Below are 27,938 nucleotides of genomic sequence, written 5' to 3'. Positions count from 1 at the left end.
CACTTGTCCCTTTACCTCCCCCCTCAACTCCATCCAAGGACCCAAACAATCTTTCCAGGTGAGACAGAGGTTCACCTGCACCTCCTCCAACCTCATCTATTGCATCCGCTGCTCTAGATGTCAACTTCTTTACATCGGCGAAACCAAACGCAGGCTCGGCGATCGCTTCGCTCAGCACCTTCCCTCAGTCCGCCTTAACCAACCTGATCTCCCGGTGGCTGAGCACTTCAACTCCCCCTCCGACTCCCAGTCTGACCTTTCTGTCATGGGCCTCCTCCAGTGCCGTAGTGAGGCCCACTGGAAATTGGAGGAACAGCACCTCATATTTCGCCTGGGCAGCTTGCAGCCCAGCGGTATGAACATTGACTTCTCCAACTTTAGATAGTTCCTCTGTCCCTCTCTTCCCCTCCCCTTCCCAGATCTCCCTTTATCTTCCTGTCTCCACCTAAATCTTTCCTTTGTCCCGCCCCCTGACACCAGTCTGAAGAAGGGTCTCGACATTCCTTCTCTCCTAGATGCTGCCTGACCTGCTGAGTTACTCCAGCATTTTGTGAATAAATATCTTCGATTTGTACCAGCATCTGCAGTTATTTTCTTACATTACATAGCTTGGGAGGGAGTTGTTTGGGTGGGAAGGGATGAGTTAACCAGGGGGTTGCAGAGGGGACGGTCTCTGCGGAAAGCAGTGGAGATGGGAAGATGTGGCTAGTGGTGGGATCCCTTTGGGGATGGCGAAAATGTCTGAGGATGATATGTTGTATGGGAGGGCTGACTGCTTTGGGTGAAGCAGCGCGGTACTGCTCCCTCCCTGAAGGGGCGATGCAGCGGGAGTCTCGCCTGCCCCTCGGGCGGCGGTGCAGCGAGGGAGGAGTCAGGGCACCTCAGCTCAGGCTCCTGCAGACGTGGTGCTGCTGCTGCTGCCCGTTATCGTCAGTGGTGTGAGGCTCCGGTCCGGACGCCCTTCGTGCCGCCGCCATGGGTCTGCGCAAGAAAAGCAAGAACCCGCCGGTGTTCAGTCATGAGTTCATCGTGCAGAACCACGCCGACATCGTGTCGTGTGTTGCCATGGTCTTCCTGCTCGGACTGATGTTCGAGGTGAGTGAGCGGCGCCGTCCTCCACCCGCACCGGGGTTAGTTCCCTTTCAACGGCCCTCAGTGAGGCCGCTCCCCGGCTCCGGCCGCCCCCGAGTTACGTGGCATTCCGTGGTGTCGGGCGGACCGTGGACATGTCAGTCCGCTCGCTCGCTCGCTCGGCCTGTCAGCATCCGGACCCTCTCTCCGGGTTGCTTTTTCTCACCCGGACCTGGTCTCAGCCGCCGGGTATTCTGGTAGTTGTAGTGCGCCGAGCGTGTGTCCGGGCGGCGGCGGGCGAGGGCAGGACTACAAGCACCAAGGTGCACCGCGCGAAACAAGCGGCGTGGCTTGGCTCAGCTCCCTCTCGGGAACAGTTGCCTTTGGGTTGACGTGTCCAATTCTGAGAGCTTCTCCAACCTCATTTTACTCTAAGGTTGCTGATGGTTTCGAAAATGTGCACGTGTCCATTCTTAACCATCTGCACTTGATTATCCATTTATGTTTAAAACTACTTAGAAATATAATCAATATGTGCAATTAAAATGTATTTGTCACTACTGTACACACCGCTGTTCTGCACCGTACTTTGAGAAGTTTGGTGATGTTTTCATTACTCTTCATCAGTCGTAGAAAGCCTTGCGTGTGGAATTGCAAGTTAACCAGGCTTCTTAACTCGGCATGCTTTTTCCTGCGAGTGCCTATATACGTATATCTAAACTTGCATCAATGTAATTGCACTCCAGTCAAAGCAACGCGGTGCCATGTTAGTGACAGGGTGCAGACACATTCATTTGTAAATGTGTAAATTTAATAAAACCAGCGCATTTCATTTTTTAATTGTGCGTTGGGTTAAATGTGAGTATACTAATCCAATTATTCACTGCAGGTTAACGCTACTTCACTGTACGCACTTGATTGCATATGTGCAAAGTTGTAAGAGAAATGGAGACTACAAAAGTTGCAGGATAAATTTTTGTAAGGGCGAGTTACACTTCATAGAATCTTAAAAATGTAATACACAAAAACAGGCGTTTTGCCAGTAATATCTGCTGTTGAATAAGAGCAACCAAACTTTATCCCACTTTCTAACACGTAGCTCTGCACATCAAGTCCGTAGCTCTTCACATGACTTCAAATACACATTCAATTTGTTTTCTGGAGTACAAGGCAGCTTCCAGCATACACTCGTAACACACGCAACAAACACATTACTCCAGCATCGACCTTCGATTTAAACTGGCATCTGCACTTCTTTCCTACACATTTTGTCCGTTCCACTGCAAAATCTCCTCAAGGTATGCCTACTTTGAAGAAGTTCACCTCCTCTCCCCGACGAGAGTTCAGCAACATCCTCTCTCACTTGCTCCCCCTCTGTGATTGCGTTATATTATTTTGTCAGGCCAAACCTTTGACCGTCCTTTTCTCCTTAACTTCACCCAGCCTGTCTCCATTGTCTTCCAATTCCAACATTTAAGTGAGCTGGTTTACCTCCACCACTGGTATCTATAGCCTTAAAGGCTTTGCAGGAATATCTTTTGAAATGTAACCAGAGCCACTTCAATTGGTCTCCTGTGTACCAAAGCAAGAAAAACTAACTGTAAAATATAAGTAAGCTCTTTTTCATTAAGTCCGAAGGAAAGACACAAAGTGCTGGAGTAACTCAGCAGGTCAGGCAGCAACCCGGGAGAACATGGACAGGTGATGTTTTGAGCCGGGATGCTTCTTCAGATCAGTCAAATTAGTCCACCCAATCAATGAGTAAGGGTAGGAGAATGTAGGAAAGAAGTTGCAGGGGGTTATGGAGAAAATACCAGAGCTCAGAACCAGAACAGAGAGAACCATATTCCATAAGTCATTTCCAGAAAGGTGGAAACAAAATAGAAAAATTGAATAAAAAAAGGTCTGCTTCACAAGGAAAGAAATATTGAGGAATATATCCTGTCTATTTTCAGCTACGAGATGAATTATTTACTTTGATATGAAGAATTAAAACATAACAGATTTATTTAGAAAAATGTTAACATTCTGCTAAATATCATTGTAAAGAGTTACAAGAGTGCTGATGCATAAAACATAGAAAATTAAAATGCTGTATGTCAAACAGTGGTTTGGCCTTTATTTCCAAAAGGAAAAAGAAGAAACACAGAATTTGAAACAAAAAATAAAGAATAGTGGGAACGCTAAGCAGTCAAGTAGCATTTCATAGAATCATAGAGGAATATAGCACCAAACAGGCCCTTTGGCCCACCATGTCTTACCGATCATCAACAACCTAGCTATATTAATCTCATCTACAGTACTTCATTTATAGTCTTTTATACCTTGGCAATTCAAATCGGTACGTCATTTATAGTCTTTTATGCCTTGTCCTCCTGCACCTATTTTCTACGTTTCTAAATGTTCATCCAGCCCTGTCTAATGTCTCTCTGACAATGACCAACATTGTATCCCCGACAATGACCAACATTGTATCCCCCATGGGGGTCAGGCCCTGCAGGAAAGTCTCTCCCATTTGCATTAGTTCTTTCTACCTCTAATTGCAGAAACTTGTCTTCTACAAGAATGAGGAAGTGTTGTGGGTTATACTGGGGTGGTGAGATTGATATGTTTCAACAGGCAGTGTAAGTGTCTCGACCCGAAACGTCACCCATTCTCTCCAGAGATGCTGCCTGACACGCTGAGTTACTCCAGCATCTTGTGTCTACAGTGTATGCATGTTGTGGTATGTAGCGTGAGGTTTGCAACTGTACTAAGTTTATTGGGATGAAGTTAAGCAGCCTGATGTGATTAAGCACTGTAATTATGTGGTGCCGTTCATAAAGACTTTTGGTTGGGACTGAGGTGTTGCAAGTTTAGTGGCGATTTTGGCTTCAGAGTCTCTGACAGAATTCTGGCAAAAAACTGCGACAATTCAATGGCTGCTGGGACCGAAGACGGTCCCGCTGTACTGGCAGCCATGGTAATTGCTTGCCTCCAGTACACCCCTTGTACTCCGGAAGCCATTGCTTGGGTCAGGGGTCATGACCTCGCCTGCCATACAAGGGCCCTATTTGCTATTCAGCCGCTCAGAATTTCATCCACCAAAATCATCTCCCTTTTGCCTCCTTTTGTTCCAAAGGAAACAAGTTTATTTGATGTCTCCTCAGACAAAATTTAGATTAAATCCATGTAAATATCTTCTGTCCGCTCTCCATATATATTTCAAATAATCTGTGGACAAAGGTGACACCTGGCACTGCTCCCCCCATTTCACATTACAGACCAGAAAAAAACAAAACTTTATGATCTTCCAACTAGATTTTTCATCTATTTTCGTCTGTCTTTGTAATTCTGACATTGGATTGCAATCAAAAGCCTACTGATGTATTCTGAATGGTTTCAAGTGGTGTTGGAGCAGTGAATAACCAGACAAGTGAAGAATATTCTATAAACATGTTTAAGGTGCCTTGTGGATGGTGAAAGGCTTTTGGAGAAACCATGATCTGCTTGTGTGGCTGGTTCCTTGTCAATGTTGACTCTTCAGTATCACAACGATGACACATGACAGGAAACTCAATGGAATGTGGTCATGCAGTTTTGTTGTAGAAGGTCGATGCTTGGTACTTGTTCAGCACATTATCTGAGGCTTATCAAGTAAAGCGTTAAAGGTTTCTAAGTTTTTCTTCGTGCAGGGAAGAAATTCATCATCCTGTTTTTTTACTTTGTGATGGAGGGAGATGATTGATCAAATAATTGCAAAATGATTGATCCTCTAATCCTTTCTTGTGGAATTATTTGTACTGAATCAGCTTGGCAAATCCCTAACTAAATCTGATTTAGTATTTCAGTCAGGATGCTTTTAAACCTTTCCTGTGTCCACTACACTCAGTTATACCTTTATTGCCCGGAATGTATTGAATTAACTGAAGATCATCATCTGTGATAGTAGTGTGGTCAGGGCAAGATCAAAATGTATCATGTTCCTAGGAATTCAGGTTCAAAATAGTTCTAAATACTCATCCATGTGTTGGACTTTGGTATTGTTCATGGTGGAGCTATTTATGGAGCAGCTGAATCAATTTTCACTCTGGCTGGGTGTAGCTTTGATCTGGCAGTTGTTCGATAGCAATTTGTTTGCAGTGTATTTTTGTTTTGCACTTATGCATGCATGCAGTCCTGTACTTGTGGCTTCGCCTAAGTTGTTAGCATTTTTTGGTCTGTGTGGGGTTATGATCAGCAAGCTGGCCTGTATTCCTCATTACTTCCACACTTGCTGGGCATGATAGGATGACAGATATGGGGAGCCATGTGATTAGATTGTAGTGAAATGAAACCATTGCTCTGCATGAAGCCTTATTTTTGTAAATGTATCCCGTTTAATGTGGTTTTAACACTACACAGCAAGGTTGAGCTGTCCTTACTATTGTTGGTATGGACATCAGCCATTGAAAAGGTTGATGTCCATTTTCTATGCTGATTTATGGTTAAAATGTTGTTGTTTTTTAATTAAAATGATTACTTATTATAACTGAGGATGTTTTCTTTCCTGGTTTGCAGATGACAGCGAAGTTAGCTGTGTCCTTTGTTACTCTGCAATATAATATCACAATCCCTGTAACAGGTATGTTTTCTTAGCATTTTAGGATTTCTCAGAGCAATACTATGCTTTAAGTAACCCTTGCTTTCCCTCTGTCTCCATCCCTCCACCATCCTGGTTCTCCGACTAGATTGACTGCCCTCCTGATTATATTTACTGATTGTATGCCTTGTTGTCATCCTCCCATCAGTTAATGATCTATTCAACATTTTCCTTGATCTTTGTCCCCTTTGATCTCTTGTTTTCATGCATTCATATCATCTCTGTCTCCCTCTCCCCTGACTCTGTCTGAAGAAGGGTCTCGACCTGAACCATCACCCATTCCTTCTATCCAGAGATGCTGTCTGACCCGCTGAGTTACTCCAGCATTTTATGTCTATCTTTGGTGTAAACCATCATCTGCAGTTCCTCCTTTTCTGGCTGTGCCTCTCTACAGCCGAGCTAATTTATTAGCCCCGAGATGAGCTTCCAGCTCAACGTCCTTCATTACAAAGACCACCTACATTCATCTTCAGAATATTGGGAAAAGTCACCCCTGTCTCTATGATTTGACTATGGTAATGATATGTGGCCCAATCTCTTACCTTCCATCCATCCAGAATTCTGTTGCCTGTCTCCAGACTTTGCCTTCCATTCCAGTATTACCTCAATTAAACATTTTTCTCCCTTGTGTTCAAATTTCTCTATTGTTTCAAGACTCCCTATTTTGGTTGCCACAAAGCCTTTACTTTTTACCCATTTCTGGACACCTCTTTATCCTGAGTGATGTTTCCTCACTATTTGGCAATCTTGTCTCTGTAAACCCTGAACTCTGAAGTTCCCTCCAAAATACTGTCTCTCCACTTTCCTTCAAATCGTTTCTTAATCCATAATTTTACTTAATAACTGCTTGCCAGGCTTGTTCTCATTTTCTTTGTCTGATTCCTGTAAAGTGCCTTGGGACATTTTATTATATTAAAGCAGTATGTAATACAAGATGTTATCATTTTCATCATGGGCTGATGTAAAGTGCTGATTAATGTAATGTTTTTTTGATGAACCTTAGAGTAATTTCTCACTTCATTTTAACATTATTTGCAAGTAACATATTTAAAAACATCAACAGAAGTTTTTAAAAAGTAGTTTGTCATGAATACTGTTGCAGTCGTTGTACATGGTCTTCAATTATTAGTTATTCTGCTTGCCTATTTTCCCATATTCCCTCAGATTTATTTTATTGATGTACATGGTCTTCAAATGTTAATGGAATTCTGACCTCTCAATCAGCGGGATCCTATAACTATTGCTTGCTTCCATTTTATTGAGATTTACTTTCCTTCTATTGGAATCACATTATAACTTTCTACTGAAGGTAGAAAAAACTACAGATGCTGGTTTAAACCGAAGGTAGACACAAAATGCTGGAGTAACTCAGAGGGTCAGGCAGCATCTCTGGAGAGAAGGAATGGGTGACATTTCAGGTCGAGACCCTTCTTCAGATGCTGCCTGACCCACTGAGTTACTCCAGCATTTTGTGTCTACCTTCGGTTTAAACCAGCATCTGTAGTTGCTTTACAGTTATTGTGTAGAATTCACCTAAAACTCCTGAACTCCTTCAACATTAAACCCATCAGTTCTAGAGTAATGATTTTATTTTTCTACTAGCTGAACATTTTCCAATCATTTTCAGTCAGAGTGGTGAAGGTGTGGAATTCTCTGCCTCAGAAGGCAGTGGAGGCCAGTTCGTTGGATACTTTCAAAAGAGAGCTGGATAGAGCTCTTAAGGATAGCGGAGTGAGGGGGTATGGGGAGAAGGCAGGAACGGGGTACTGATTGAGAGTGATCAGCCATGATCGCATTGAATGGCGGTGCTGGCTCGAAGGGCTGAATGGCCTACTCCTGCACCTATTGTCTATTACTCTCAAGTTACTTTTTTATTGTTATTAATTAGTTTATCAACCTAATCTTTCTTTTTTTATTTGCTTATTATACAATCTTGCAAAGCTTCTGTCTTTAAGATCACATTATTCCATGAATGATTTAGGAATTGCATTATTTTCCATGTATGTTTTGTTTTTCCTTTAATTTGACTGTTAAATTTGCATGTATTAATTCCTACAAAATTTGCATGTATTAATTCCTACAAAATAATCACCTGTGAACGCATGTATTAATTCCTACAAAATTTGCATGTATTAATTCCTACAAAATAATCACCTGTGAACGTCTAGGTGTATTTTTGTTTTACATGTAGGAAAATAACGTGTAGGAAAATAACTGCAGATGCTGGTTCAAATTGAAGGTAGACACAAAACGCTGGAGTAACTCAGTGGGTCAGGCAGCATCTCAAGGGAGAAGGAATGGGTGACGTTTTGGGTTGAGACCCTTCTTCAGACTGATGTCAGGGGAGGGGGCGGGACAAAGATAGGATGTAGTAGGAGACAGGAAGACAGTGGGAGAACTGGGGAGGGGGAGGGGAAAGAGAGGGACAGAGAAACTATCTGAAGTTGGAGAAGGTCAATGTTCATACCGCTTGGGTGTAAACTGCCCAAGCAAAATATGAGATGCTGTTCCTCCAATTTGCGCTGGACCTCACTATGACAATGGAGGAGGCCCATTACTGAAAGGTCAGACTTGGAGTGGGAGGGGAAGTTGAAGTGCTGAGCCACCGGGAGATTAGGTTGGTTAAGGCAGACTGAGCGAAGGTGTTGAACGAAACGATCGCCGAGCCTGCATTTGGTCTCACCGATATAGAGAAGTTGACATCTGGAACAGCGGATACAATAGATGAGGTTGGAGGAGGTGCAGGTGAACCTCCATATGTAACTCTACATATGTTTTACGTATGTAACTTGCGTTGTGCATCAATATATCTTGAATTCCTTGTTTCTTTTAGATGAAAAGGTTGAATCACGCATTCTTTATCATTATGGCTTTAAGGACTTGGCTACAATTTTCTTTTACACGTTGGTTGCTATTATTCTCCACGCCATTGTGCAAGAGTATGTGCTCGATGTGAGTATGGTTACATTTTAAAAATAATCCCTCAAATGATGTTTTATCCAGCAACCAAATGACTCGAGTTTCATTACAGAAAATCAACAGGCGGATGCACTTCTCAAAAACAAAGCACAGCAAATTCAATGAATCTGGACAACTCGGTGCCTTTTACTTGGTTTCTTTTGTCTGGGGAGCATGCATTCTAACCGCTGTAAGTATAAAATTATTTTCAATAGTTTTTGATTTTGGCAAATGTAGTGAATGCTAAACAGTCTGAGCAAACATTTTTTCTTGTTTGCAGGAGAATTATGCATCACATCCTCGGAATTTATGGGAAAGCTACCCACATACATTGATGCCGTGAGTATTTTTTATAATGAAAGACCTATTAATATATCTTCACCTATTTTTATTATTTCTCCTTTACAATTTTGATTCTTATAGGCGTGTGCAATGCGCACGTAGAAAGTCTTTTGTGCTGGGGTTTTGGGTCTGAAAATGAGGGCCTTATGGTTACAAATGCGTTTCTTCCTTTGAGCACAGCACTTGACCCAGAGCGTAGGAGGAAAGAATCATTCTTGTGGCTCTCTTGGATGTTTCTTCTAATGTAACTCTAACCCTAAACATCTTGCTTAAACTTGCTAGCCACCTCTCCCTGATCAAGCAATGCTGGAACATTATTGTTGAAACCCATTTTGAATAACTCGAAGGGAAGGCTAACGCACTGGGTGAATGTATGGTAGTGTCAGCCTTTAAGAGAGCCGAAAGATAAACCTCCTGGTCAGTACAAAGTTACATGCTGCCCCAAATTGTGGGATGAAATTATGTGGAACATGTAAACACATAAACATACTAAAAAAAATACACAACAGGGCTACAGGAAAGTGCCCAGATAGAACAAAGGGTAACATGTGATTAACAAAATGTTGTCTATGCAAATTAAATGTAAACAGCACCACACTGATACATTGTGGAAATGGGCAACAGTTCAAGGATTCAACTCGCAGGATACCTTGGTAATATAACTTGGGGAAATTGGAGCATGACTGCTGGTACACATTTCTAGCAGCATAGGATCTACTATCTGGAGATCCCAGGGCTTCATATCATATCATATCATATCATATATATACAGCCGGAAACAGGCCTTTTCGGCCCTCCAAGTCCGTGCCGCCCAGTGATCCCCGTACATTAACACTATCCTACACCCACTAGGGACAATTTTTACATTTACCCAGCCAATTAACCTACATACCTGTACGTCTTTGGAGTGTGGGAGGAAACCGAAGATCTCGGAGAAAACCCACGCAGGTCACGGGGAGAACGTACAAACTCCTTACAGTGCAGCACCTGTAGTCAGGATCGAACCTGAGTCTCCCCGCTTCAAACTAGCATGAAAAACAATTCTCAGAGGAAAAGTGCAGAAAGGAAATGGGTTGAGGCATTACAGACCCACCAAACAGACTAAACCAAAGGTAGATTTAAACTAACTCCAAAAAGCTACAGTCGGACAAATAGAAAGGGATTAGTAATTTACAATGTCTTAAATCAAAGTAAACAAATAATAAACTTTACTTTCCGTGGAACAGAAGCCAACTAGGATTACTATAAACTAAATTACAATTGAGAATCTTGACAGGAAACCTCCTCCTTAGCCTCTAAACCGTCAGTCATAATCAGGTACTGATGTCGTCAAGTCCCCCTTCTCTTAACCCCCCTACCCCCACTGACTCAAACATTGGCTCATGGCACAGTTCAGCTCACCCACAGCCCAAGCTGAGTCTCCAGCAGCGCCTGCTCTGCCCTAACACGAAGCCTCGTCTGTCAAACCCTGATATCCTGGGCACACTCCAACATTCCCTGAGCTCCAAAGCACGCTCCAAATCCTCAGCTCCCCAGCCACACTTTGCCTCCAGAACCACCCCTACACACACCCCACCACCTCAGTCCACAGAGCTCCCCTCAGCCACACTTCCACCTCCAACGCAAATAAACAATACTGACTCCATCTGAAGTCCTGCGCTGAACCCAGAGTGAACCCCTATTGGGATGAAGGTTGGGACAAAGAGGGAGTGGAGCCCGAGAACAGCAGGCAGATGTGGACGAGGGTGGTGATATTGTGTGCTAGATCAAAGTGGCAGTCTCTACTGAGACTGTCTCCAGAAGTGAAGACAGTGAGCCCAGTGATGATTATCCCACTGCCTGCAAACTGAAACCTTAACCCTTGCACTCTCAAAAACGTGGTCATTGGCCACCAAACCTTGGCAATGAGCAATTTTGCTATCCCGCCAGGGTATGAGGCTCAGCTGCCTCTTGCTGCCTCTTGCTGCCTCTTGGGAAGCTCTCTTGCCCTGGAATGAAAAAGTGGAAACCACAGTTGAATTTTGAAAAAAAAATAATTATGGCTATCCTAATAAATGTGGTACTAAATTTCAAGTTTAAATTTCAGATCTGTACTTTACCTTTAGACTTTAGAGACCTGATGCGACATTATGGTTGAACCAGATGTTTATTGACAATACTGTTAGCTTATTTAATTTTAGACAGCACTTGGTGTCATAGTTGCATTCAAGACATTAAATAATTTTATTGTAATAGATTTGAACTGGTTATTTATTGTGGACTTATTGCAATTTATATCCAAGAGCTGAAATATGATGCTGCATGTTTGGTCACTGGTAGCTTTAGTCTGAGACTAATTCTCATGCTACACCTATTCCAGGTTATTAATTTCACAGCGGTATGTCATGAAGAAATACGCAATGTTCTGATTTGTCAGAAATCTTTTAGCGGCAACACGGCTGTGAGCAAAGGTTGTCATTAGTTACAGTAGTGTCCCTTAGTTATCTGGAACTACTTTTGTTAGTTATTGCAATGATGCCTCCAAAATATGTTGTAGATAAATTAGCAGTAATTTACTTAACTATTTACAAGAGTTAATTTAACCTGGTGCATTTTGATTTTGGCCAGTACATTATTGTGATTTGCACTAAATTGAAAGATTTCTATGTACATTCTTTGTAAAAATATTTTGTTATTTTTTTAGTTTTCAGGTGAAATTTTTCTATATCGCCCAGGTGGCTTACTGGTTGCACGCCTTACCGGAGCTTTATTTTCAAAAAACCCGAAAGGTGAGGTTTGGTACTTTTCCTTTGCATGATGTTTTGCATACAGTACACCAGCTGCAGCAACAAACGTTGGGAAGACAAATTTGATTAACAAATTTAATAATAATTAGATGATGATAAAAAGCAGATTTTAACCTTGACTTGGCATTGAACAAAACTCTGTAGAAATGCAGTGTAATGGTATTATGTTAAGCCTTGGTAATGACATTTAGTTTTTGAGCTTTCCTGATGAGTGACAGATTAAAACCACTACCTGGTGCGGCTGTACAGACCAAAAGCTTCAGATGTAGGAAAGAACTGCAGGTGGTGGTTTAAACCGAAGATAGACACAAAATGCTGGAGTAACTCAGCAGGACAAGCAGCATCTCTGGAGAGAAGGAGTGGGTGATGTTACGGAGCGTGAGGCCCGTTGATGTTGAGGGGGGGGGGGGGTTTGGGGTGCGGGGGAGGGGACAGTAGAGTGGGAGGAGGGAGTGGGGTTTGGGGGGTGGAGGAGGGAGGGGTGGGAGTGGATTTGGGGGGGAGGGTGGAGTGGAGGGAGCAGGGGTGGGGGGGAGGAGTAGGGTTGGGTGGGTCATGGACCGTTGTGATTTGTTGTTGAGCAAATATGTCTTCAATTAAATTAGGTTTGTGCAGTTTTTTTAAATTAAACTCTTCATAACTTAGTCATACATTTTATCACCATTGTTCTTTTATTCAATACCAAGAGAATTGGGGTGATTGAGGAAAAAGTAAAATAGAAAAAACAAAACAAAACAATTTTTTCTTTGGTGAAAAAAGTATTTCTGTTCAATAACCTTTCTATAATAGTAGAATATACTCATGATCGGCCTGACATTGTACATGTCTTTCAAGAACAGACTGTTGGAAATAATAGTCATTTTTCACACGAGAATGTAGCGCGATGCGTATGCGCATTTGGCATGCATACCCTTTTTTTGCTGAAAAGTTGCATTACGTGCCATATTATGAATTTTGATGTAAAATTCTGAATTTGTAAAATCAAATGTTGGGAGGTCTGATGTAACAATTAAGTGATTTGGAATCCATCTCTAAAATTGCACCTTTTGAACTATGTACTGTTACTGGTTTGTAATCAGTTGAGTGTTTTTGTTTTTAGGAAGATATTCCTCGGCAGCTTGTGTATACGAGCTTGTATATTTTTCACATTGCTGGAGCTTATCTGTTAAAGTAAGTATTTTTCAGAACTGGTGTGAACGAAGAAAAACCCCTCAATATAATAATTTAAATCAGGCAGTTGAAATCAACATAAATAGGAACTCCAGAAGATCCTGTCACTTGTTACACTGGAAGAGGCTGTTAATCAAATAGAAAGCCAAGATTGTAGCTAAAAGGGAATCTCCTTTTAAAATTAATTTATTAATAATAATAATAGTTATTTTAATTAAACTGAACCAAACCAACAGGGACAAGGTTTATAGGCTACCTCAACAGTGTAACATTTCTTAACAAGTGGGTAGCTTCACAGATGGTTATTTTAATTGTATGGTTTCAAAATTCTGTTGCATTAACTTGTGACAAACTTAACTTTAACGTGTAACCTTTTTACTTGTCTGGAATTTTGTTGTGACAGAAAAGGCTTGTGTTTCTGGGCATTCATCAATATATTCATGAACTAGGTGCATGACATTAATTTGAAGCTTAGTGATCCTCCCTCTGATTTAACCTTCCCTATGGAGAATGACCAATTTACATAGAAATGGGATGATTTGAGAATCAAACACATATCTTATTCCTTTTGGCTTCGAACTGTGATTTTTGTGATTGAGCTTGCTGCCAGAAGTATGACCTTTATTTATGTTTGTCCTTTCGATCTTGAACAGAAAATAAATGGAAAGGTTTGGCAAAAAAAAATCTTGACTCGAAGGCTTTTTGGAGATGTTACTAAATCATGAGTAGAAGAAACTTCTGATGGCTTCAGATAACTAACTATCTCGCTCTCTTTTATTTTTAACTTCACACATTATTAACAGTTAAGAATTAGTTTTGTCCATGCTGATATTAGTCTTTGATTCTATTACTGAGAATGGGGATAACTTAAAATTGCTATTGGTTTATTGTTGCAACGATTACGTTCATTGTTGCAAACGGAATGGAAACTGTGCAGTATATAATATTAACACAAAATGCTGGAGTAACTCAGCAGGGCAGGCAGGAGAGAAGGAATGGGTGATGTTTCGGGTCAAGATACAGATACAGAGAAAGTGCAGATAAAAACATGCTATTGCTGCAACGAGGTGGATTGGCAGGTCAAGAATACAATCTTAACAGACTCTTGAACAAAACTTTCGTATGCTAACAGTGGGGACGACCTGTTTTGCAATCTGATTGTAGTTCCATCTTTTGTACCTTCTGCATGACGGGAGAGGAGAAAAGAGAATGAGTGGTGTTTGTGAGGTCTTGATAATGTTGATTGCTCTGCCCATTTGTTGTCAATAGCATATGAAATTCTGCAAATGTTTTTTTCTCTCTAGCTTGAACCGTTTTGGCCTGGTACTACTGGTGCTGCATTATTTTGTGGAACTTCTGTTTCATATCTCTCGACTGTTTTACTTCAGTGATGAAAAGAACGAGAAGGGGTGAGTTTAACCACTTAAAACAGTGCATGGATCTGCATTTAATAGCAAGCAATTGTACTGACCACTACAAGTTCACATTGTTTATTCAAATGTTAATAGAAATATAAACATTACAAGAATTCTGTTTTTGAGGACCGTTTTTGTTCGTAAATCCTGAAGGTTATTTTCTGAATGAGGAGTTGACCATACAGTTAACCATGACTTTATCATTCATTGCCAGATAGATTAGATTTGCAAAGGGATAGTTTTCAGATACTGCAATAATTAGGAAAGCCAACAATGTTGTCATTTATTCCACGAGGGATTCAAAAGAGAGCTTATACTTCAGTTATATCGGGCTTTGGTGAGACGACATTGGAATTTTTTCAGGAAGGATATTAATGTGTTTGGAAGCAGTTTGGAGAACCTTACCAAGATTATATTTGGAGTATGTGGGTTGTCATACAAAGGAAAACTTGAACAGCTCATGCTTGTACCAAATAGGGTTGGAGTAAAAGGAGACTTGATTGAGGCAAAATACCCTACAGGGTATTTATAGGGTGGATGTAGACATTGTAGTGGCCTGGCGGAGGCCAGAGAAAAGGCAAGACGCCAGGCAGTGTTTAGTTAGATTCTTTTATTAGGCTGTGAGCTCCTGCCCACAGCGTAGTTCTAGGGATAAGATACGCCTTCCCTTGGTCTGGCTTTTAACCCCTTTCGCCTGTCCGTCACGTAACGAGGGGGCTGACCCAAGGAGTGGCCTGATCCGCCACAGGACCCTCCCCAAGAACCGGAGGTACAAAATGGACAGGAGGGCGCACGAGGCGACCAGCCCGGGTGCGCACCATGACCGGCGCAGGGACCGGCGACTGACCGACAAGTGGAGGGGTCGTAGCAGACACTGGAGGGGGTAGCTTGGACGGGGGGCGACCGCGCGGGCGGGGCTGTGCAACCGGCACCGGCCGATCAATGTCCACGTGTGCCGGCTTCAGCCGTGCGACCGAAACAGTCTCTCTGCGACCCCCCATGTCCAGAACGAATGTGGCCGAGCCGTGTTGCAGGACCCGGAAGGGGCCCTCGTACGGCCGCTGGAGAAGTGATCGGTGTGCGTCCCTGCGCAGGAACACAAACTGGCAGTCCTCTAGAGCGGCAGGGACGTGTGGCTGGAATGTCCCATGACGTGACGTGGGCACAGGTGCCAGCCTGCCCACCGTCTGCCGAAGACGTTGCAGGGCGTCAGAAGGCTGCTCCACTCGACCCTGCGCTGGTGGGATGAACTCCCCGGGAACCGTCAAGGGGGCCCCGTACACCAACTCGGCGGAGGAGGAGGCCAAGTCCTCCTTGGGTGCGGTGCGGATCCCCAGCAAAACCCACGGCAGGGCGTCCACCCAGTCTGGGCCCGTGAGCCGAGCCTTCAGGGCAGCTTTCAGCTGGCGGTGAAAGCGTTCCACCAACCCGTTCGACTGTGGATGGTACGCCGTAGTGTGGTGTAGGCTGACACCCAAGAGTCTTGCCATGGCCGACCACAGTTCCGAAGTGAACTGTGGCCCCCGGTCGGATGTAATGTCCAGTGGCACCCCGAACCGGGCGATCCAGTGCGCCGCCAAGGCCCGCGCGCAGGTGGCCGTCGAGGTGTCTGCCAGCGGAATGGCCTCCGGCCACCGCGTGAAGCGATCTACCACAGTGAAGAGGTGGGTCATGCCCCGGGACGGCGGCAGCGGCCCCACGATGTCCACATGAATGTGGTCGAAGCGCTGCCGAGGGACACGAAACTCTTGCAGAGGCGCACGCACGTGTCGCTGGATTTTTGAAGTTTGGCACGGGATGCAGGTGCGTGCCCAGTGTGCGACCTGCTTACGCAGCCCGTGCCACATGAAACGGGAGGATACAAGGGCCACCGTCACCCGAATGGAGGGGTGAGACAGCCCGTGGAGCACCTCGAATACCCTGCGACGCCAGACGACAGGGACGATGGGCCGAGGCAGGCCAGTGGAGGTGTCGCACAACAGTGTTGTATCCCCGGGGCCACAGACAATGTCCTCCAGCTGCAGGCCGGACACGGCTGTACGATAGGCGGCCATCTCCTCGTCCCCCAGCTGTGCGGCTGCTAGGGCGGAATAGTCGATCCCCCCGGCCATTTGTAGGACGGCGTGGATCGCGGGTCTAGACAGGGCGTCGGCCACCCTGTTGTTTTTTCCCTCCACGAACCGAATTGAGGTGGTGTATTCCGACACATAAGCCAATTGTCTCTGTTGCCGCGCAGACCACGGATCCGAAACCTTGGCGAACGCAAAGGTGAGTGGCTTGTGGTCTGTGAACGCGGTGAAGGGTCTCCCCTCTAGGAAGTACCGAAAGTGGCGTACCGCGAGGTAGAGGGCGAGGAGCTCCCGGTCGAACGCGCTGTAATGCCGTTGGGCCCCGCTGAGGTGCCTGCTAAAGAAGGCGAGTGGCCGCCAACACCCGTCGATGTGCTGCTCTAGCACCGCACCGACCGCCACCTCAGAAGCGTCCACGGTTGGGGCATCCTCCTTAGGATGGACGAGCATCGTGGCCCTGGCTAGGGCCTCCTTAGCCTGCTCAAAGGCCGCTCCTGCTTCGTCGTCCCACTCGACCTCCTTGCGGCGACCAGCCATGAGGTGGAAGAGTGGGTGCATAGTTCTGGCCACCGACGGCAGGAAGCGGTGATAGAACGAGACCATCCCAACGAATTCCTGCAGGCCCTTGACAGTGGTCGGTCGGGGGAAACGGCGGACAGCTTCGACCCTGTCCGGAAGAGGTACCACCCCTTGTGGGGTCACCCGATGGCCGAGGAAATCGATGGCCGTCACCCCAAAACGGCACTTGGAAGTATTGATTGACAACCCGTACTCGCTGAGGCGTTTACACAGCTGGCGGAGGTGGGTGCAGTGCTCCTGCTTCGAGCGGCTGGCCACGAGTACGTCGTCCAAGTACACAAAGACGAATTCCAGGCCACGGCACACACAGTCCATAAGCCGTTGGAAGGCCTGTGCGGCGTTCTTCAACCCGAACGGCATCCGTAGGAACTCGAATAGGCCGAACGGGGTGATGATGGCAGTCTTGGGGATGTCATCGGGGTGGACCGGGATTTGATTATATCCACGCACAAGGTCCACCTTGGAGAACACGGATGCTCCGGCCAGGTGGGCATTAAAGTCCTGGATGTGCGGAACCGGGTACCTGTCGGGAACGGTCGCGTCATTTAAGCGCCGATAGTCCCCGCACGGTCGCCAACCCCCGTCTGCCTTGGGGACCAAGTGGAGTGGTGACGCCCACGGGCTATCGGAAGGGCGCACGATGCCCATTGACTCCATCTGACGAAACTCCTCTCGAGCTAGACGGAGCTTGTCTGGAGCGAGACGCCGCGCTCGGGCGTGCACGGGTGGCCCGGTGGTGGGGATGTGATGTTGCACCCCGTGCTTGGGAGCGGAGGAGGAGAAGTGGGTTTCCACAATGTCCGGGAAGTCCGCCAGGATGCGCGCGTACGTCGCATCCACGGACGACAGGTGTCCGACGTTGGGGGAGACCGGCCTCAGCGTGCTGGAGTGCACCAGGCGCTGCCGCCTGACATCCACGAGCATGGAATGCGCCCGCAGTAAGTCGGCGCCCAGCAGCGGCTGGGAAACATCAGCAATGATGAACCGCCACGTGAACCAGCTGTCGCCGAAGTTAAGGGCGAGCTGGCAGACCCCGTAAGTGTTGATGGGGCTACCGTTCGCCGCAGTGAGGAGGGGACCGCGTTTGCCCGTATGGATATCGGCGGTGGAAGGAGGTAGGACGCTCACCTCTGCTCCAGTGTCGACGAGGAACCGACCCCCGGTGCGGCGATCCCGGGCGAACACACGATGGATCTGGCCGGCCGCCGAAGGGATCACTGACGGCCGGCCCTTGCGTTTCCCGGAAAGGCACAGGGTAGGCGACATTGCTTGGCGTTCGGTCCCCAACGACGGTGATAATAGCACCAGCCGCTTTTGCTGGTGTCCGGTGGTGGTGCAGACTGGGATGCCCACCAGCGACCTCCGGTGGTCTCCAGCGGTATTGGAGGTGGTGCTGCTTGGGCCGACCACCAGCGACCTCTGGTGGCGTCTGGCTGAATTGTCGGCGGGCCGTGCGAGAAGGGCGTGCCGGCACCGGGGTGCCCGATGGCGGCCGGATTTCGCCGCGGGGGTCGCCCTGAAACGGGGTCGACGGCGGCCCCAGCCTGCTGTTGGCCTTCCGACGCCGCGGAAAAGACGGCTAGGGCTTCCAGGTCCTCCCGACGGGACATCCAGATTTGATCAGCGCGCTCGCCCAGCCGCTGCGTGTCGGTGAAGGGGTCCTCAGCGAGCTGAGAACGGAGGTCGACCAGGAGCTGCCGCAGGTAGGCCTGCTTGAATAAGAAACAGGGCGGGTGGTTGCCCATAAGGGCGAGCATGTCCTCCAGGAGGGCCGACGGCCGTCGGTCCCTGAGCCCCCCCTGGCTCATAACGCGAGTTGCCCTCTCGGCGTCGCTGAGGCCGAACCTCCTGATAAGGAGTTCTTTAAGGCCCTTATATTTGTCATCCGCGGGGGTGTCATTAAGGTAAGGCTTTACTCGCCTTGCTGTCGCCTGGTCCAGGGCGCCGACGACATAAAAGTACTTCGTCAAGTCGACGGTTACCCCTCGCACAGCAAACTGTGCCTCTGCCTGCTGAAACCAGACCTCAGGCTCTTCGGTCCACAGGGTCGGGAGTTTGAGGGAGACGGCCTCGAGGTCGGCAGGACCGGGTTGCACATTATCGTTTGACATCACTACGTGTGATGTCCGTCGGGGTCACCAATGTAGTGGCCTGGCGGAGGCCAGAGAAAAGGCAAGACGCCAGGCAGTGTTTAGTTAGATTCTTTTATTAGGCTGTGAGCTCCTGCCCACAGCGTAGTTCTCCTAGGGATAAGATACGCCTTCCCTTGGTCTGGCTTTTAACCCCTTTCGCCTGTCCGTCACGTAACGAGGGGGCTGACCCAAGGAGTGGCCTGATCCGCCACAACATGATATTTCATCTTGTGAGAGAATCTCGAAATAGGGGTCACTTTTTAAAAAAAAGACTCCGACTGCCCCCATTTAAGGCACAGCCATTTTTTCCCCACAGATTTTGTCAAATTCTTGCTTTGAGTGGTGAAAGCACTGTTCAGATAGTTTCAAGGCAGATGTAGGTAAGATTATGATAAGGGAGTGAAAGATTATAAAATGTTTGTTTTAAATAGTGAGAAAAGTTTGGAGGGCCAAATGACTTGCTCCTGCTCCCAATTTGTATGCTTCTACGTGATCTATGTAATATATAGCACTGAAATATTGTATCGAGTTGAAAACTATTCAAGTGTGGATATGATTTGGCTTCAAACACTTCCAAGAAGGTTCACCGAAGTGGAAAGAAGAAAAGTAATTTGGGTAAATTAGCAATTTGTTTTGAATCCCTTCGTATTGGAGATTAAGAAAAAAACGCTTGTGTAAGCTGCTTGTTGACCGCATATTTGGAAGTCCACCTATAGCTGGGTGTAATGTATAATGTAAATCAAATTATTTAAATTGATTTGGAATGACTGTTGATTGGGTGGATTGCAAGTATTAATGCTGTAATCCCACATGGTCCAGCTGATTTATCTTGGCTCTCTGGGGAGTTTTTTAAAAAAGTAGCGTAATCAAGTGTTGGGAAAATCAAGAAAAGGATATTTGGATTGATTTACAGAGGAGCTTTAAAATTTGCTGATATGCACATTTGAAGCAGGCAGTTAGTTAACCAAATGACAGAAAAATTGTGTTGTTTCCATACTAGCCACTTTTGTATCCTCTAATTTAGACATCATTATCTTTTAAAATAAATTATTAAATGATTTATTGATTGTTTCACAAGTTCACAATTGGTGTGTGTCAGTGCATTGAACTTGAGCTTCCCCATGAATCAGTCTTGCTCCTGCATTTAATCTGACTGAATGGCTGTCACCACATAGAAAGAGAAATATATCAATTTTCTAAATGAAGTATTGGTGGGAATATTTCAGCGTAGCAGTCACCTTTTGCAATTTGTTCTGATCATCTGCGGTCAACTTTCCAGAAAGTTGTAAATTCATGCTCTATACTTTATCTTAAGCACATGGTATGCTGGGCTCTTGATAAAGCTATCATTTGGTGAGGTAATAAATCAAGCCTTTTTCTGGTAGATGTTAATGGTCATATGGCACTATTGAAAGAGAGCTAGCTTCTTCTACCCCCCAGGGCACAGTCTGAAGAAGGGTCCCTGCCTGAAACATCAGCTATCCATATACTCCAGGGATACTGCCTGACCCGATTAGTTTAGTTTCGAAATACAGCGCGGAAACAGGACTCGGGACAATTTTACCAAGCTGATTAGCCTACAAACCTGTATGTCTTTGGAGTGTGGGAGGAAACCAGAGCACCTAAAGAAAACCCACGCAGGTCACGGGGAGAATGTACAAACTCCACCCAGACATCACCCGCAGTCAGGATTGAACCCAGATCTTTGACGCTGTAAGGCAGCAACTCTACTGCTGTGCCACCCACAATGTTACTCTAGCATTTTGTTCCTTTTTTTCCCCAAAGGAATTCTTTTTCCTGGCTAATGTTTGTTCCTCAGTTGTGATCATTATTTTTTTATTTGTGGAAGCTTGATGCATTTAAGTTGATGTTCTACATTGCTAGAGTTTTGAAGGTACTTTGATTGAAAAAATCTTTATGAAGTAAAGTTTAAAATTCTGAGAATTTTAGAGCTCTGACATTTTGCCATTTATTTGCTGCTTAAATGTTTCGATTTGGTAACTCATGAATCTTTTTCTGAATTCCAGTTTTACACTTTGGGCTGCCTTGTTTGTCGTGGCACGACTGCTTACTCTCTCCCTGTCTGTACTCACCATTGGATTTGGCCTTTCTGGATCTCAAAATCAAAGTCTTGATTTAGCTACTGGAAACTTTAACATTTTGGCTGTAAGGTACAAATTTTAAATGTGATGAAAAATGTTGTTATGTCTTTCAAGGTATGATTTAGAGTCATTAATGTCACAGCTTTCCTGAACCATTTTTGAATTACACGTCCTGAGACAAATCTTCAAATCATCACAACCGGTTTTTATTCTGATTATAGTGATTATTTTGTCATTTTCCCATTAATTGATTTACATGAGGAACACCAATGGATAAGACCAATGGTCCATCTCCAGCATGAATGCTAAAACTGACATCTTGATGGCAGAAAGTAATTTTAACAATCCAATTTGTTTTTGGTTATTCACTATTTATTTTAATTTTCTATGCAAGAAAATATGCAGGGATTTACGGAAACTAGCAGGCAAAATGGGCACACTGCGCCCATTAAAAAGATCACAAAATAATTGTGGAGTATTGAAACATTTTTCAAATGAAGAAAATACTTCATATAAATTTCCAATTATTAAATTTCGAGTGTTCAAGGCGATGCGCTAAAAATTAAACCATTTACGGCAATACAGTTTATTGTGGTATAACAAAGAATAAACCAGTTTATTGCTGCACCACTTTTTAAACCTAGCTTGGGCCTTTTGCACTAAAAAAATGTTCGTACATCCCTGGGGGCTTTATTGCCAATTGCTTTCCTGTTATGGTGTCAAACCATATGAACTATGATTCCTGGGATTAATTCCTGATTTGTACAAAACAAATCGATCTTGGATTCTACAACTGTTTTCAGTCTTACTGGAATTCACCCAATCAAATGATGTTCCATTATTGACTAACAATAAGTGATCAATTGTGTCTAGATCATTTTAGATATTGTTATGAAGAAATGCCAGTTCCACATGGTGCCAAAGGGGAGCTTGCAACAATATCATAACAATTGTCATTATCTAAAAGGATACATTCTTCACGTTAACATGATTCTGCACTGAGCACAAGCAATTTGTGCATTAATATACACGCCCATCTTTAATGTATTACCTGGATTTACAGGGCTAGATGGAAGAGATATGTTTAGGTCTATTTGGTTGATGCACTTCGTATCAAATATTTGTTTTTTTAGCAACCATGTAAAGACAGCTAACATGAATAGTTTTTGTAAATTCTATATCCATGCTACCAAATCTCCAAACCTTTACCAAGTCAATCAATCATTATCCGCAAATGCCTAAAATAAGCGATGAGAGCCTTTTTCTTCCCCCTTACAAGATGCAACACATTCAAAATTCTCCCAGGAAAGAATGGTATAAAAGGAATTACCTTTTACCTTTTTAAGTACATGCAAACCCTTAAATGACAATTTCTAGCAAATATAAGCCTTCCTTCATTGGAAAAGCAGAGATGCTCCAAATGCTTCCATGAGTTGTTTTGCAATACGTTGACCCTGCATCATTGAGTGCAGCCCCTTCAATGCTGTGGGCTGATTAGAATTATGCAACCAGCCATTACTGGCTTCGATTTTGCCATTGTCACAGTGAGGATTTTTAGACATTGAGATGGAACGAAGGTGAGCACGACAAAGTTAATTATCCCATTTTCCTTCTCCGTAATATCTGTCCCTATTTCTAATTAAAGGCCTCTCCTTGACATCTTATCTATTGAGTTGCCTTCAAAACTTTCAACGTTGTGAAGCAGGCTTTTGGAGGAAGAAGAGGAGACTTGCTGTAGAAATTTTGCAACTCTCCTGGTCAGGCAACTTCCATGGACAGGATGAAGGGTCTCAACCTGAACCTTCGACTGTCTATTTCTCTCCACAGATGCTGCCTGACCTGCCAACAGCTCTTATTTCTTTTGCTTCAAATCAATTTTAATGACTTTGGCAGGCTTACTATTGAGAATTTGGTATGAAAATTATTTATTAGGGCTGGAGCAGTGAAGTGTCCTTCACAACAATCATTTTATTTGGACGGGAGAGATGATAATAAAATATATTTTTTAATATGTTTTTGTTCATATGGTCTAAATTAATTGACTAACCCACTTCATGATCTGCCTGTAAACACACAATTGTTTTTGGTAAATGGAATGTGATAAAGCTGAAGAAAGTATAACTATATAATTCTGTACTTAATTACAGAATAAGTGCCCTGGCTGCCATTTGCTTGACACAAGCATACATGATGTGGAAGTTCATTAATTTCCAGCTCAAAAGATGGAAAGAGCATGCACAAATACAGGCTCTAAAAAAGAAAGCCGGCAACACAAGGAACAAACCAACCAAAAAAGGAGAAAATAAAGGTTAGTTTAGTCATTTAAGACGTGGGGACATTTGGTGCCAAACAGTGGTATTGCAAGCAATTTAGTCATTTTCAAACCTGTTAAAATGTATTGTTTTTTTCAAGTTATTACAGTGAACTTTCACTAATGAAAACGGTAATTTGTAGTTGATTGTTTGGCATGTGGAAGAAGAATTCGGGTCCTCCCTGGGTTACAGCAGGATTCTGTTCTTGAGAACTGTTCGTAACCTAAACAGTCCAGTAGAGAGAAATGCAGCTATGAACAGAGTTCCCATATGATAGAAGATGCCTGCAGTCCCACCACTGCTGGCAAATGAATCTTGCCGGTCTCCCAAACGTTCAATCGTAGGTGTGAGTTGTACACAAGTTTGATGTTCGTATACTGGAGATGAACTGCAAATGGATTACTGCATTGGGCTGTATCCTTTATTTACCTGTTCTCTTACAGGTACCAGACTTAATGTTCAATATTTGCCCTTGTTATTTCAGATTTATACAACTGCTGTAGTGTTTTGGTCTTTCTCCTGCCTTTTTTGATTTGTGTTCTTCCTTTATAACTAACAAATGTGCGTGAATACACCCGCTTGAAGCATAATCATTTTAGTTGGTTGTAACCATATCAAAAATAATATTGCATGCTTCTGAAATGTATTTCCAGGTCAATACGATCTTTTCCCTTATTAATTCATGATTTTCTTCGGGTGGGGTTTTGGTTGGGGAGATGGCGGCGGGTTGCATACGCCCGTTTTACACATTTTTTCATTTGGGTTCTTTCCTGATAGAACGAGTCGAATATATTTTTGGTGTTCCTCCTTGCACAGTTGGCTTTTATTCTGTTACTAATTCATCTGCTTGGTGCATTCTGTATAGTTCAGACTGCTTCATATAATGATTTATTGAAATTGTAATGAATTTCGGTCCAGATCTCCACAGGAATTAAGCAATCGTAACCTGTCTTTCTGTTTTGCAGCAAATGAAGTAAATGGAACCGTCACTTACGAAGATAGGGATTCTCCACGTTTAAGAAAAGCGAAATCATCTTGAAAGACAGGCACATCTACAGACAATTGCCAACTGCTTTACTAAATTTTCCATTGCCAATTTTCCTTCAAATATTATTTAATTTGCTGCAGTAAATAGTCTTATCTTCTAGGTACGTGCAACAGAAAATAATTAAGCCAATAATACTGAGAGGAAAGGGAAGGTGGCAGGGTACTCTTTTACTCACAATGTCCCCATTTTAGAGAAACGATATAGTAGATTCTATTTGATATGTTTGTGAAATTCTGCTCTGCTCAACCAGAAATAGAGGTGGTTTATAACAGACTTGTCCACATTCGCCAGCTTTAAGAAGTTATGCTATAGTTGGTGCTAAATTTTCCTAACCTCCAGAGTTTCTGCTGTAAGAAAATAGTTACTTGTACAAAAGTATCAAAAAATCTGCTCAACTTTGCCAAAATATACTTTCTGATCTTTCTCTTCCAGTGGGAACAACTAATGCAGGGGCACATCTGGGAAATTGCCATCCCTTCCACCCTTTGGGATGCAGTGTAACACAATCATCCTTCCTCCCTGTTAGTAGGAAATGACAAGTTGTACATGCCACTTAAAATGGTCATAATTTTATCATTGCATAAAATTACAAAGTGCTGCAGCAATGCAATTAAAACAATGATACTATCTGAAAATAGACATTTTGTTTTCCCAATTTATTTTGGGATGCCAAATTATTATTGCCGACTGAAGTAAATGTCCCCTTTCCTCTTATAGGCTGAATTATTTTATAAATTACTTGAGCATTTAACTTAACAATTCATCACTAGAACAGTTGTTTAAAAAAAATGAGATTTCTGTCATACCAGAAAATTATGCTTCTTTGTTTTTATATGGTGGGATTAACATACATATAGGTTCATGTAATAGATTGAGTCCTAATATCACATTTATTTTCTATGCTTTAATTTCTTTTGATTAGAATTGCAATCATCCTCTTTACTCATGTGGTCATCTACTTTGTCAGCTTTATAACCAAATACTCAGGTTAATTCGAGCAGGGGCAGAATTTAAAGAGATCACTGCAAATAAGATTTTTTAGAAAACAATGAGAAAAGAATTGCAGTAAAACAGGTATGCTTATTTTTTTTACTCTAGGAAAAGAACAATAAAGACTGCAAATTTTAATAGCAGTTTTATAAAAATTATGCAAAGCCTTAGTGTGGCTGTTCTGCAGATCTAATGACAGAAAGCAACCATTATTAACATGACAACAATACAATGTTCTTTACATAGGGAATTGCTAACTTCAGAAGAGTTTTAATTTTGTAAAAAAAGATATAAATGAAAATTTCATAATAATCTTTGTCATTCAATTTAAAGACATTTCTGGAATGATAACTATTGGTGGGGCCTTTAATTTTGTAAATTGAGGAATGCTCCTGGATGAAGCACTTCAATTTTTCCTAAAATCCTGTCCATATTTCTAGTTTGGACTGTGACCAGTGTGTAGGTGAGGGATTAGGATATAATCTGCGAACAGCCCCTTTCCTGCATTGCAATTTTGATCACAAGGAAGGTGATCATTATATGCAAAAGCTACTAGGATTCAACACCCCATTTCAAATTTGTCAGCTTGGCTCCAAATTGACGTTAGATCAATGAGCCAAATGTGTCTTTCTGGCTGAGGGTTCCAATATGATGTGGGTGAAGTATGCATCACCATTTAATTAGTGAGTACAAAACTATATGTTGGGATTATTTTGACAGTCTGATTGCATGATCATATAACTGCTGGGAATGCAGAATGCTATGTTGACGTTAGATGTTCAAAGAGTATTCAGAGTAGAGGCGGCTTACTATTGTGCCTTACTGCGCCTAAACCTCACCTGACATTGTTAAGATGCTGGATGCTCAAACTATTTAAGTACAACCTCTCTTTCGTATCAATGAGCACACAAATCTATTGCCAAAATACGTGCAAACAAAGTCAAGTCAAGTCAAGTCAATTTTATTTGTATAGCACATTTAAAAACAACCCACGTTGATGGAAGGCTGTATTTTTAAAATTAAATATCCATGAATAATTTTTTTCATCTAATTCTGCTTTTTATGTTAAATACTTTTAAAGTTAATGGACAAAAGTGACCTTTTTCATGACTAGCAACTGATAAGTATTAATAAGTGATATGTCTTACAGAACTAAGATGCCTCCAATAATTAGGAAATTGGTTTTACTTTGGACGTGATGTCTATGAATTGCATTTTCAATTATAAGCACAGTGAACTATTGTAACTGCATTTATTGCAGAGTAAATGTGAAGTAAATTGTCCAACCTACTTTGACTCTTTATTCAATGTGGCATCATATGTAATCAGTTGCTGTATTTTTTAAATCATTAACATACAGCTGCAGAAAATCTAAGTGCAAAAATTGTATGCATAAAAACTAATTGTTTGAACTTGATGGGTCAAACAGCATCTATCGAGCTAAAGAAAAAGTGAATGTTTCTCATAGAGTCCCTTCAACAGTTTTTTGCTCCAGGTTCCAGTATTTGCAGTCTCTTGTGTTTCCATGCCAAAACTGAGCCTGACCTGACAAACTACAATATTAATTGAAAAACATTGCATATGGAGTCTGGAATTTGACCATGGAGTGCGACTCCAGTGAGGGAATTGGAGACGAAGGTGACTTGAAGTAATTTTACACTGGATATCACTAAATGTGACTTTCCCGTGATTAAAATTGGAAATATTTGCAGCATCTTCGTTGGATTCATCTGGTCTTTGATTTCTATTGTACATTATGAGAGCTGAAAATTGGGTGCTTCACCGATACTCTCTGCTAATCCAGTGGAATCTGATCTTTCCCACTTGTTCTCTTTGTGTAGGTTAATAGAATCCCAAACCAATAGGGCATTTGGGAAATGTGTACTACCGTCACATACTACATCATTGTGCAACTTAACTGAATCACTCGCTGATTTTGCTATTGGGTCGCTTTTATGTCCACCATTTATTTTTCTGAAACTGTATAAATATCTCTTAAGTTATGGTCATTTTTCATTCTCTGGGTATTAATAGTGATAAAGTGTGGAAACGGGCCCTTCGGCCCAACTTGCCAATATGTCCCAGCTACACTAGTTCCACCTGCGTGTGTTTGGTCCATATTCCTCCAAACCTATCCTGTCCATATACCTGTCTAACTGTTTCTTAAAAGTTGGGATAGTCCCAGCCTCAACTACCTCCCCAGGCAGCTTGTTCCATACACCCACCACCCTTTGTGTGAAAAAAATACCCCTCAGATTCCTGTTAAATCTTTTCCCCTTCACCTTAAACCTATGTCCTCTGGTCCTCGATTCACCTACTCTGGGCAAAAGACTCTGCATTTAC

General features: G+C 43.3%; 1 protein-coding gene across 1 annotated transcript; it reads left to right on the top strand.

The window, feature by feature from the left end:
- Window positions 1–849: 849 nt before the first annotated feature.
- Window positions 850–27,299, top strand: tram1 (translocation associated membrane protein 1). The gene is made up of 11 exons (XM_078398147.1): window positions 850–1,095; window positions 5,611–5,674; window positions 8,526–8,644; window positions 8,724–8,840; window positions 8,931–8,989; window positions 11,676–11,760; window positions 12,878–12,948; window positions 14,253–14,357; window positions 21,171–21,314; window positions 23,393–23,553; window positions 24,523–27,299. The coding sequence occupies exons 1-11, from the start codon at window positions 976–978 to the stop codon at window positions 24,594–24,596; spliced, it is 1,119 nt and encodes a 372-aa protein (XP_078254273.1). The 5' UTR covers window positions 850–975; the 3' UTR covers window positions 24,597–27,299.
- Window positions 27,300–27,938: the final 639 nt, after the last annotated feature.

This window comes from Rhinoraja longicauda, chromosome 4 (assembly GCF_053455715.1).
Source record: "Rhinoraja longicauda isolate Sanriku21f chromosome 4, sRhiLon1.1, whole genome shotgun sequence".
Lineage (NCBI taxonomy): Eukaryota > Metazoa > Chordata > Chondrichthyes > Rajiformes > Arhynchobatidae > Rhinoraja > Rhinoraja longicauda.
This window is presented reverse-complemented; position numbering and strand designations above follow the sequence as displayed.

Excerpts from the sequence above, each read along its gene's own strand:
- tram1 (XM_078398147.1), top strand. The coding sequence starts at position 976 with ATGGGTCTGCGCAAGAAAAGCAAGAACCCGCCGGTGTTCAGTCATGAG. Across the intron at positions 8,990-11,675 it reads TACCCACATACATTGATGCC|TTTTCAGGTGAAATTTTTCT; the intron begins GTGAGTATTTTT and ends TTATTTTTTTAG. Across the intron at positions 14,358-21,170 it reads GATGAAAAGAACGAGAAGGG|TTTTACACTTTGGGCTGCCT; the intron begins GTGAGTTTAACC and ends TCTGAATTCCAG.